This window comes from Aspergillus affinis, assembly GCF_023601865.1.
Source record: "Aspergillus affinis strain CMG 70 chromosome Unknown NODE_267_length_12677_cov_109_343730, whole genome shotgun sequence".
Lineage (NCBI taxonomy): Eukaryota > Fungi > Ascomycota > Eurotiomycetes > Eurotiales > Aspergillaceae > Aspergillus > Aspergillus affinis.
The window spans coordinates 1-12,677 of NW_026516048.1; the positions used below are offsets into that span (position 1 = coordinate 1).

The 12,677-nt window shown below is 46.3% G+C and overlaps 3 protein-coding genes across 3 annotated transcripts; 1 reads left to right on the top strand and 2 right to left on the bottom strand.

Annotated features, from left to right (window-relative positions):
* On the bottom strand, positions 1–4,129 carry KD926_005341 (uncharacterized protein; the record flags this gene model as incomplete). The annotated part of the gene is made up of 11 exons (XM_053095538.1): positions 109–455; positions 598–726; positions 790–963; positions 1,215–1,320; positions 1,376–1,501; positions 1,718–2,001; positions 2,302–2,350; positions 2,404–2,509; positions 2,590–2,811; positions 2,968–3,292; positions 3,377–4,129. Coding segments are annotated over 11 exons (2,621 nt in total), but the record flags the coding sequence as incomplete, so codon positions are not given.
* Positions 4,130–6,957: 2,828 nt separating this feature from the next.
* On the top strand, positions 6,958–7,926 carry KD926_005342 (uncharacterized protein; the record flags this gene model as incomplete). The annotated part of the gene is made up of 2 exons (XM_053095539.1): positions 6,958–6,990; positions 7,162–7,926. The coding sequence occupies 2 exons, from the start codon at positions 6,958–6,960 to the stop codon at positions 7,924–7,926; spliced, it is 798 nt and encodes a 265-aa protein (XP_052949803.1).
* A 945-nt stretch (positions 7,927–8,871) lies between these two features.
* Positions 8,872–10,396, bottom strand: KD926_005343 (uncharacterized protein; the record flags this gene model as incomplete). Its single annotated transcript, XM_053095540.1, has 2 exons — positions 8,872–9,646; positions 10,290–10,396. The coding sequence occupies 2 exons, from the start codon at positions 10,394–10,396 to the stop codon at positions 8,872–8,874; spliced, it is 882 nt and encodes a 293-aa protein (XP_052949804.1).
* Between the last annotated feature and the right edge of the window lie 2,281 nt (positions 10,397–12,677).

The following is a 12,677-nucleotide window of genomic DNA, read 5'->3' on the forward strand; positions in this document are numbered from 1 at the left end:
GCTCTATATCTAGGCAAATTTTGATAGGGCTTCGACGTTGTTGGAGTTCTAAGTCTAGGCGGAAAACGGCCTATAGCTGATATCATTCTGTTATCTTTCTCGCCTTACTGACCGGAAGGAGATCCCTTTTGCCCGTATGTATTGACCGTCTTTTCGAGGGCCTGTCTCGCCATATTTTTGAGGATAGCGCGTTGATCTTCCTCTTCCTGAGTGTTCTGAAAGATATAGTTGTAGACTACTGGACTTGTTTGACCGATTCTGCGGATGCGGCCAAAGGCCTGCGTGTGGTTCGTACTGCGCCAGTCCACCTCCATAAGGATTAGGCTTGCGGCGCGAATAAGAGTCAGCTTACGGGAAGAAATGTTAGTTGTAGTTACGAAAATACCGGGACTGCGGGCAGGCTCGTTTTTGTAAGTAAAAGTAGCTCCTGTCGGCAGCTCTTGGAACTTATCTATCTAAAACGACCGGTCTGTAGCGTTCCTTAGGCCGAGATATAGATGGTGAGCGGGATAGTATTTGCAGATTGCCTAATAGCGTTAGAGCGATTGCTGATACAGAGACAGAGAGTTCGGGACAACTGACGAGATATACGATTACTGTTACGGTCGGATATTGCAACAGAATCACGATCTTGCGCGGTTGGCCGGTATCGGATTCGATACCTAGGCCGTCGATAATCCGCTGAACCGCGACCCAGCGGGACGAACCACGGAATACCGTATCAATCTGGGAGGCCAATCAACTGTTTTCCGGGTGTGGTAGGATGTCTTCTGCCTCCATACGTTTTACCGTGGTGGGAATGTCCGTAATGGCCTTTCCCTGCTGCTTGGCATGGCAGAGCAGACCGGAAAAAGTCGCGCAGATGCGGATGGCTTGCGTCATACTGTTTAGCTTTACTTTTAAGGTGCCGCGGTTTACCGTGTGCATGGCGCTATAGATATTGCCGAGACAGGTATCACGTAACTGCTTGATATTCTCGCGGTTAGTGACATCCAGAGGACAGTCGATAGGATATACAATCTGCTCAGGAAGATCCAGGCAGGTGCGGCCGAATCAGACGGATTCCTGCGTTCGTTTTAGAAAGTTAATCGCACGGAAGAAGGTGCCGAGGCAGTCCAGTATAGCGTCAATCTGGGTTACATTTTCCTTGGCGGAAGCGGTATTAAACTGCTTTCTAAGCTGCTGGAGCAGCTGATAGTTATTCTTGCGCGTACAGGGATCAGCCCGCCACTGCTGGGTTTCAGTAAGACGCATAAATGCTGCCAGATTTGCCGGGGACGACGTGCAGGGTGTCGCGGACAGAAACCAGTACGCGGGAGCCTAACACTCTGCTAACGCCGTTAGTTTGAGAACGATAGGGGTAGTCTCGCCATACGTAATATAACACTTGTCGCGAAATGTCCGGCCGATCGTGATACGATGGCTGGTCTTCCATACCGGAGCCTTCCTTGTAGGATCCGGGAGAAGTCTCCGAGTCCGACTCATAAAGTTAGCGAAACGGCTGTTATAACTCTGGGGGGTCGTCAGCAAGATAAACCGGCTGTAATGATTACGTTTAAGGTCCTTTCTGATCTGGCGCCAGGCCTCCCGATCTTCTGGGCTCATGGTCCCGAGGCGGTAGCGACTCACGATCGTCTTGTAAAGGAGATCTTTCTACTTTGCTAGGTCCTTTGGGAAGAACTGATCGGCCCCGTTATTGCGTGACCACTGTTCTCACGTCGGGAGACTTCGGTAGGAATCCCGGTATCCTAAAACGAAAACTATATCGCGGATGTGAGCGTCCTTTGTATCAACAATTAACTTCCACTCATTGTACCAGGTCGCAATAAGGCTGGCGTCGACAAAGATGTAGTTCGCGCCCTTGCGGACCTGGGAGAGGACATAATTCTTCGCAGACGGTCGACAGGGACACCGAATGGGAAGATCGTGATCATGTCCGCAGGCTTGATAGTCTGGCTGGGAGGATGGCTGGTCGCGGGCTCGCTGCAGCGCAATTTCAATCTATCTTACCGTTAGGATTACCAGATAGGTCACAAGAGTCTGCCCGAAAGAAGTGATTAGTGGGCAAATATAGAGTCCTGCAGAAAGGAAGGGACTAACCTTGCCAAACCCGATATCGTCCGCAAGAAAACTCCCGTTCTGCAGGTTATCTCTTTCTCGATGCAGTATCCATACCGCACCGTACATTTGATAGGGGTAAGGGCGTCACCGGAAACGGATTTCCGGAATAGGGATTCTGATTGCTGCATCTTTTCCTACTTCTGGCAAAATTTTATACGTATAACACGCGATACTCTATACCTCCGGGTCGAAGTTATCGCAACGTAACGTGTCGTTAAACATCAAGATCCTGGTCCTCCATTAGCTCGTGCTATTTCCTGAATTCCTGAGAGTTTAACCTACTTTTCCTTGCCGTCTAGGTCGTCAATAATGCTTGCGATATCTTTATCGCTCTCGTGGTCGGGCTCGCTGCCCCTGTCACTGGCGGTTGTAATTACATTGTAGGATTCTAGAGAGAGACAATGCGTGGTTAGAAAACAGGTAAGGAACGAAAGGATAGTATAAATACTGACAAAAAGGAAACAATACCGTCTGTTCGTGCAGGATTTGCAGTCGGAGGCATCGGTTCCACGCGATTCAGGGGCAGTACGGGCCCAACCTTAAGAACTGTTGTAATTTTTAGGACGGGAGTCTGCGGATGCGGGTCGAAAGCAGATTCGTTAGGTACTTCTCTGGTTGACTCTTTAACAGTGGCGCGCGGAAGCTGCTCGTCAAATAGCGGCTCGGATTCGGCAACAGAGAACTCCTTACCTGCATCTTAGTAAGTACCCTCGTTAGTATCCTTACCGATCACTTGGTTAGAACCCTAGTCGGAGCCCCTAACAGAAAGACTAGAGGCCCGAGGCGTCAGAAACCGGCTGTCATTCAACTACCGGCGAGTGGTATCCTTGTGCCTCCGCAGCTTACCGGTAGGCATACTAGCCTGCCTATCAGAGCAAGGAGGTAGGGAGAGGGAATCTTCTCCGCGGCGCCCGGTATTCGAATTAGAACGGGGTGGGAAATCGTCTGATCTAGGGGCGGAAAGGTCTATCCGTGGCAAAAAGCTTTCGAGGGGGTCTAGGGAGATCTTGGGCCGGATCTCGAAGACCTGGACGGCCCCCGTAGCCTTCAGAAGCACAAACTGCAGGCGATAGAGAGAGGAGACTGGTCTCATCGGGCTCCCATTCGGGTCCAGTGGCCAAATCTCCTCATATTCCGGGCGGAAATGACATTCGTCCTGAAGGAACTGCAACTATCGCTCGTATGCGACGTGGATGGGCCGAATCGGCTGACTGGATACAAGCTAAATGTTATCGCGGAATAAAAGAATGGGTACCGTCTCCCCGATAATGGTAGGGTTCCCTTTACGGCGGACATAAATGTCGATAGACGGAATGTACGATCCGGTAGAAGTATGAGGTAAAACAGCGGAAAAGGGTACAGCACGGGCCAGAGAGAATCGGCGAGATATTTCAGCTAATCCGCCTATGAAAATATCGCTATCGGAATGTATGCGACGATCATAGTCGGTAAGATCGGATATTAGACTTTGGCCGTTAGGGCTAATGGCGCGCCTCTTCTGGTTGCGGCGGGTACGGTGGCGCCGGAAACGTTTGCACCTATCAGATATTGGAGATCGAGATCTTTCGTTACTGCTTGATAATTTGTTACCGTTAGACTCTAACTCGTGGCGACGTTGCCTCCGTCCAGAGCGGTAACGTTTTGGGCGATAGACTGAGAATCCAGCCGCTGCTGCCAAAGAATCCTGTTTCTTCAGCCAAATGTTCCGTCCTTTGATAAAGACCTGATATAGAAGCCCGATGGCTCTGTCCGCGTCGGCAGCGAAGCTAGTGCGAATAAACAACGGGAACTCCTCGATACGGTCCCTCAGGTGTCTCTCGATCGACAATTTAGCGCGATATTTCCCAGGGTTGCGCATCGGGGTAAACTCTTCGCTAAGACGTTCTAGCATGTTGCGAACTTGCTCCTGCTCTCGAGGGTCGGTCATCTCTAGCGCTTCTAGATGCCATCTCTTACCTTTCGAGGTATTCGGCTGGCGATCTGCCGGGGAAGCTAATGACGGGAGCATGGTTTAGATGGTAAAACGCGAAACAATAGATTGAAACAATCAATGAAAGGCTTAGGAATGGTAAGATAGATAGGGGGTAAGGGCAGAAAAGGGACAAAAAAGAGGTTAGGAAGAATAAAAAAGAAAAAGTCTGACTGGGAAGGGTAAAATGGTTGGTCCGTTTGTTGTAAATTTCAGTTTCTGCGGTAGAAGAGTGAATGACCCCGCTAGCGCGCATTTGCCTTAGTTTCAGACAATGTTTCCCACTTCTTTCCCAGGACGGTTTCCGATTGCCAGGGGAAAGTGGGAAGGGAGAGCTCTTTGAGATTCTATAATAGGATAGATTCGATTATCAAAAGACGATTGAATTAGATAACGCGCTAGGGCTCCTATTGCCAAAAAGTCAGATAAAGAAACGCTACACGCCCCAATGATAGTCTCGTCCGGTTAAGAGGCAATATAACTATCGATAGCGAGCGTATTCACTGCAGAGATATTCTATTTCGGTTCTAGCCACTCTAGTAGGTTGGGTTATAGCTATTCGTCTTTTATGGGTTAAGGGTCAGTCTCTCCCGTCTCCCTATCTTGGTCGGTTTTGTCCATTGTCGCGGTAAGAGGCGCGTCAGAGAGCCCATCTGAAGGCTTGTTTACAAGGCCAGTAACCTATTCAGTCGCGTCTGGAGCTTTCTCGCGAGCCTGGGCGTCACTGTGACCTCCGGAAGTCAGGGGACTTCCTGATGCGGAGGAACGTTCTGGTTGGTTAGTATAGGATCTAGGGACCCTCCGGTAGGCATCCAGGAACCTTCCTGGATGCTCTGCGGGCATTCCTGCCTGAGGCGAAACCCCGGGCAGTATATGGAGGCTCTAGATCCTCCCTTCTAGATAGCCTTTCTTCCCGCGGGATAGGGAAAGCGGAGGTTACGGGGCTCAACAGTAGGATTTCAGTTAGGTAATCAGTATCAGAGGTAATGTTAGGAGGGCTGATTCGCTCGCGCGGCAATAGATAGGTAGACTCTTTCTATTCTATCGTAACTAACTATACTATAGGTCCTATAGATTCTATCGGACGAATATATCTAGACTCCTGTAATAAGGTCAAGGGTGCCGGCCTTAAGGCGGAGTGCGGCTTGTAAGGAAAAGCTAGCCATACTAGTAACTAGACCAAAAGATAACTATTATGCTAACAGACTTTGTCTTGGATTTTAAAGGGGATCCTTAGGGTACGATAGGTACTAAAGGATCTATAGGATCTATAGGATCTATAGTAACTTACACAACAGACTGGTATTTTTTTGCGGGAGTAAAGTACCGATCTTAGCATAAATGAGTAAAGTACTATAGCCACTAAAGGATGTGTAGGATCTATAAGGTTTATAGTATTTTAAACGTACGGTTTGCCTTTTTCGGCAGAAACATAGTTACAATCGTAGAATAGATGCTGAAGGTACTGTAGTTATCGAAGGATATATAGGATCTGAAGGATATCTAGGGTCTAGAGTATCTTTCCTTGAGATATACTTATCTGTAGCAGAAATATATGGGTCTTCCTAGAAGCGATTATTCAATCAAGGAATATGATCGTTTTCAACGGAATGAAGGTCTTAATTCTTTTTAACTATACGATAAAGAAGCCGATCTTTATGCAATTCCAGGGGCTTCAGGATCGTCATAAATCATACGGCTTATATTAATCGGTTGCATGATCGGTCTGGTCAGGCAAGGCGATAATATTAGCGATTTAGTTATCTTTCGCAGCCACATTATCGATCCTAAGCGTCACGTGATATAGCCTGCGAGATCATTCCCTAGAGTTCGAAATACAATCAGATCCGGATCCAGGAATATTGCAGTCTTTTCCGATTCTCTTTCTCATCTCTTTCTACTTCAGCTGGAGTCCGAAGTAATTGTAAGACCGAAAAGTTATAGCTAGGCAGTCGGCATAGCCGAGGGGCATAATTCTTGATAATCCCGTTATCTAGACAAGGTTTATTTAATCGCTGACGATTTTGAGAAATCAGCTTATACAGCCGCTTTTCGATCCGCTAAATATATTCTTCAGCCCGGATTTTCTGGAGCTCAATGCCCTCTTTATCGGACGTTTGCTCGTCAATATCTGCCGGCCCCTCGGGCTCGGTATCAGAGAAGTAATCCGGAAGTGTAACATGACGGCGACAGCGCTGGAAACACTGGCAACAGTACTAGAGAATCTCCCATTTATATAATGCTGGTTCAAACATCCGGTTATACGCTGATACCGACCAGCTTTTTACCGGACCCGTAATTGAGCTGAACGTATTTTCAATCCGCTCCTGAATCTTAAATATTATACGAGACAACGGGCGGTCCGACCGAAATAATGTTTAAATAACAGAATTCTATCGAGTCCGTAAATCAGTTAGTTACTGATACAATTCGCTATCGGAGAGATAAAGAAGCCGTTACTCCGGTTAAATGGTATAGTCGAGATGGGACAGGCAGGGTTAAGAGAGACCCCAGTGGCTTACGGGATAATACTTGATATAGGAAACCGGAAAAGGCCGATCGAAAAGATATAGCTCCTGGTAGTATAGATCGAAGCTTCGGTGTACGCTGGACTATCACATAACCTGATCACTCTCCTTGGATTTTCGCATGAAGCTGTTGTTTTGGGGATAAAGCAGCATCCAATGGCTCTGAATAAAGGAATCTTTTAGACCCTGTTTCTACTGACGAGCGGCGTCCTTTCCCTGGATTAAGGTAATTACCTCGAAGCTTTTTTGATATAAGAGGCGGTAGGGTTTGTAATCCTAACCTTTCTGCTCAAATCGTCTGTTATATTACTTCCAGAGCCAGGTAAAGAGAACGTTAATATGCTTTACGGCTATCCGGTTTCCGGAAACAATGTATGGCGGCCAGAATCGGATCTGCAGCGCCTTTACAAGACTAGGCTAACAGAGTGGGATCTTTCCGGCCAGGGCAGCGGTCGCGAACTCCGGTTTCAACAGGGCCTTAATTTGCGCAAAAATATCCTTCCGGAAGGCGCGTAAACAGAGCTGCCGAAGATATTTCTGCAGATAATCTTGACAGGTCGGAATGCCGCTAAAATCGGTTATTCACTGGTAAATCTGGCTGATCCGGATGAAGTCCACTCGGACATCCCGCACTTGGGGGTAGCGGGCGTGATACGCGGCCTGCAGCGAAAGGTTATTGAATTGGATATATTGCGCGGTAAGCTGTCGGAATACTATCATTTCCTAATCAATCTTATTCAGAAACCAGCCGTACCCGGATTGCTGCATATTCCGTTGGAATCCCAGCCTCTCGCACCGCCGAAGGCCGTCTGGCTGGGTCGGATCCGGGCGAAACCAGATATTGCGCCAGCAGCCCGAGACCCGCTCGAGCAGACCCCCCGAGTAGAAAAATGGGAGACAGCGGAGGAATATCAACATTATCCGGGTATATTCCCAGGTCACAAAATGCCGGTCATTCAGGCTGTAAATCATCTCAAATCTGACGCAGAATTTGTTGATATTCCATCGGAACCATCGAAAGAACGTAAAGGTAAGAAAAACGTAATAACGCTCGACGCCATCCGTTCCGCCCGGAAATGGGGTTATCAACTGTTCCCGGTCCTGAAATTCACGTACAATTTGGTAGAACAGCGCGTGGGATACGCGGTACTTCTCCCGCAGGCCAAAGACCTTTTGGATCGATCCCTGCAGGGCAGCATGGCACCGTTGTTTCGTCGTAAGATATGCGCGATTGAGCGCGATCGGATTGTGACTGAGACCCCTGCCAACTGTCTGCTAGGTTTTCCGAAGCTGCGGATCAAGCCCTAAGGTCTCCATCCTGGTATTCGTAAAAGGATATGTGTTCCCGGCGGCGAAGATTTCCTTCACGCTCGCGTAGAATTGACTGTATAAGAGATCTGCCTGCTTCTGCGGCGACGATCGCCGGGTCTCTAACGTCAGGCTGCCGGTATTCTGAAGCATACTAATTGGGTAAAAACGCTGCAGGGCACGAGGCGCATCTGCTGGCTGCTTGCTATAGATTCACTGGCTGTAGGCATCCAGGCAGCATCGCCGCCAGAGTAAGGTCTGCGGCTGGCCCTGCGGCGGCTCGCGTACCGCCGTCGGGCAGGTTTCCTTTTCTAGATTGTAGAAAAACGGTTCGGCCAGGTAGCTCTCGTTAATAGTATTCTGCCAGTGTTATTGAAAGCCCTCGATCAGCTCGCCTAATGTATTTGCCTTAGTCAGTATTTTAAGATTCTTTCCTTCGATTAGAATCCTGACGTCCTGAAACTGATGGCATCCGAGGCGTTTCGTTACCTCTAGAATCCGTTCTCAGATAGTAGGGAGCGTTTCTAGAGGTAGAAAGTAAACAAGTAACTGCTTACGGGCGACTGGATCCACTCGCTGTAACCGTATTTCTATGTCCCGGGCGGTCGCGTTCAGCCGGCTATAGTTAAAGCTAGAGAAGTAGTGTTAAATAAGATCGCCGGAATAACAGCAATTGATGATTGGGAGGAAAATCTCGTCCATCCACTGCCTAAAATCCTGGTCTAACAGACGGCTGGATTGCTGACCTTCCCGGTAGAGTCAGGAAAAGAGCAGATACAGAGATATATCTTCGAATCCAATCAGGCGACCAAAGGTATAATGCGGGACTTGATGGACAGGCCGGCGCACACTATAGGCCTGCCCAGTTGAATCGAAAAACTGGACCGAAATCGGATCTAAATGAAGGCTTGACTGGAGGTCAGAAACTGCTATCTGCGTAGGATGCTATCGGATCCCCCGACGGGCTACAGCCAAATTACTTGTAAATCCTCCCACACTATCGATATCAACGGTAATACCCAATGAAGGGTTTGGGCGATAGTCGGCGGCCACATAGAGATGTATTGAGAATCGATCGGAGTCTCGAGAATCCGTTCTGCAGTAGATCTGTTGTTTCCGTACCTTAGGAATTTGCTGGACAAGATTGGACTCGCGGACCGCGATTGTCGTCGAGCTTAGTACATCCGGAAAGTCTCCGTCGATATTAATCTGGTCTACGTAGTCCCCAAGCCCAGTATGAACCGAATGCGTCTCTTGGTGCGCCGTGTGTGCCTGCTCATGGCACTTATGACAACAGCCGTGATGCTGATATAGCTGATCGGCAAGTGCGCGTGCCAGCGTGCAAATATCCTCGCGAGGCTCGGAAATCGGTAGGATAGGAGCTGGGATCTCTAAATTCGACTGATTATCATAGGGTCGCTCACTGCGCGTCGGTAGGGATGGTCGGACTGAGGGCTCGGACTCGGGCTCGGGACTAGTGACAGGCTCAAAACTGTTAAGCTCTAGAGGCTCGTCAATCGGTATATAGCTATCTTCAAACTCGAGAGGAGCTGGACCGGGGCTCAACGGCGGGAGCAACTCTTCCAGTTTATAGGTTACCGACGGCGCCCCTATGCCAGTAACATGAGCGATAGAGAGATTGGAGATTGTAGATGGCCTAGCAAAGCAGAATTCGGTAGAGGACGCGTTATGTCCAGTAGCCCGCGCGGTCTCCCGCCGGCTTTGTTACCGTTTAAGCTTTGCAGCCTCTCGTTCCTCTGATGAGGCGTATTTTGGTGGACAACCACGTTTTCGGGTAGTAGACATAATCGTACCTAGATACAAATTTGGCCGATGTTAAGAGAGATACTGACAGCATGGCTGACGATAAAATTGGTAGAATGCTTGATCGATTCTATGCAGCGAGGCTGCAGACTAGCTAACTATCTACGATCGCTGTATGGGTTATGTGGTACACTAAACTACATTCGGAAGGTCAAATATGCGAAGTACCGCCAACAGATACTGACTGATAAAACTGAATAGGCGAAAGGAACTGGTGCCCTAGAAACTGATGGACAAGGGGGAAGAGCCTTGCTAGCTGGAAAGTTCCGTAATTGTCAGGGTTCCTATATAGTACGTTGACTGAATAACCTATTGGTCATTCAATGTGCCTTTTTGGCGTATAGTGCAGTGGTAAAGTCGACGGACCGGTACCTTACAGTTATAACGGTCTACAAAGTGTGACGAACTGACCAAGAACCACTATATAGAGCGATACGCGTACCTTGTCGTCGACTTGGTATTCTGGTCTTTTTAGTAGCTCAGTCGGTAACCGTCCCACAGACCTACTAAACGGTCTTGGCGGGTAGAAGCGCACCTACCCAATGTCAAGCCCGTGACTAGACTTCATCAGAGCCCACGAAAGCCCAAGCCCAACCCAACCCAACCCACTTGTGGGCTGGGCTTTGGGCCAGGTTCTAGGGCCCATGATGGGCTATGGGCTGAGCCCAGGGGCCCACGGCCCACAGATGGGGCCCAAATGGGCCCCCAAACGGGGCTAAACAGTGCAAACATGGCTCGATCTCGTGATTGCATAACTTGTGCATCTTTTAGCTGTAATATTGAGTATTTCTTTTGAAAATTGAGCTTTATAATGTCTACTCCTCCTGGTTATGTCTTATTCGTTGAAGCTTTCAGTATCGTACAGAGTTTAATCATTAAAATATTATTTAAAAAGCAGTAATTAAATATATTAATGATATTCAAACTTATTATCTTCTCTACTTTTCCGTTTTCTTCCTGAAGCCTGTATTTGTGTAATATTCTCTGGTAATTCAGGTTCAGTGTAATCCTGTATCATTACTACGGCCTTATTATCCTTTTGTTTTTTAGTATCACTAATTGACTTTACCTCAATCTCTTCTAATTTTTTGTCTTTCTCTTCCTTTGCTGCTTCTATCTCATAGATAGAAAAGAATTCTTTGAGAAATTCTGTCTCTTGTTCTTCAAAATCAAATCTTAATGTACAAAAAAACATTATAATTTCTTCAATTGTCTCAGACTTCATCCGACCGCAGCAGTAATGACAGATATCTCAAACAGTATTAAAAAGTCGTTTAATACCAGTACCTATTACTGGAATAGAGAGAATATCCCGTGCAAGAGCTGTAATAGCTGGAAACCGATATTCATTTTCTCTCTAGAATTGAAGGGGCTCCATATCGATAGTATCTCTAAAGAAATTAGTATTAGACTAAATAAATTAGGTATTTAACATACCGCTGTCAAGATATTGAGTTATTTTATCTCTTACTGGCTTTGCCTGTGATTTGTGCCCGTTTAACATCTTATTAAGCCTTGAGCTTGGTCTGGCTGCAGTAAAAGAGGTTGCAGAGCCTTAAATAGAAAATAAACGTTCTTAATAAGGAATCAGAGTTTCTTGAAAAGATTTCCGGTAAAGGTCGCGCCATTGTTTATCCCAGTCATCAGATAGGAAAAATTGGAACCTGTTATCAGGGGCAAGCATTGTACTAATCGCATAAATATGTGATTTAGCCTTATCTGTCTGTGAGTAGTACTTATCAAGCTTAGATCGACCAGCTTCAAAAGAATTAAGCATCTATTTTTTCTATAGAATACATTTCCGCCGGAGCTGCTTCATTGACTTTTCAAGATGCTCAAAAAACGCGTTATAGATCTTGAAAACAAGATGTATTGTAACCTCTCGAGTCTTTGATAGCTCAGTTATATAGAGAAAGAATGGCTTAGTAATATAGAGAAGATAGTCAATTTGGCGCCACTCCTTATTGTTTAGTAATATCTTTTTACAATTATAGTCGGTACAGAATCGTGTAAAGATATTACGGAATCATTTTGCGCGGCAAAACATTAGAAAGGTTAAATTCTATCGAGTTCTTACATCTTGGATTGGTGTAAGCTTAGAATCGCCTATTTGAAAATTGTTGAATGTTTCCTGACGTAAAGGGTTTCCGTGGATATATATTGCCAGAGAGCGGACCTTATTTAAAGTAAAAGAAATCTTATACTTCTGATGTTATATATTTGCTTTTGCTAAAGATGATAGCCGGTCAGTCCATTTTGTTTCTGCAGTATTGTTTTGTAGGATTGCTCTGAGACGGTCAAGAAGCTAGTTCAAACTAAATTGGATAACATGAGCAAGACAGGGAGTTCGAATAATATTAATATTATCAGATAAAGTCTGCTGAAGAGAATCAGTCAGTGTTTTATTGTTTGATACATTATTACTAGTTATTTCAAAGACCTGGTCTTGAATCTGATGGTTGTTGAGTGTTTCGAGAACAATACCACTCATGTTCAAACCAGTATGCGCTCCATGAAAAGGTTTAAAGCTAAGAAATACTTCCCGATATACCCAATCAGCATTAACAAAGTAACCAGTTATAGCTAAAAATGCCTGAGAAAACGGGGATGTCCAACTGTCAAGCGCAATTGATATTTTTGAATCTGAAGGAAACATCCTAAGAACCCTTTGTTACTGATCTTTGACTAGCACTTCTAGCCAGCGACGGATCGTCATTGCAGATGGGACTTGTGGCACAGTCGGTACATTGTAGACTATCTGAATTAAGCTTATAAATATTAGATACTCGATTAGATTGAAAGGAAGCCGATTGATTGTAAGAAATGATAAAATCTTTTTTTCTCAGGCTAGTTGTGAGAAAGGAATATCGGTTAAAACAGATTTCTAGTAAGATAATTGTTTATTAGTTAAGGAAGTATAGTAATAG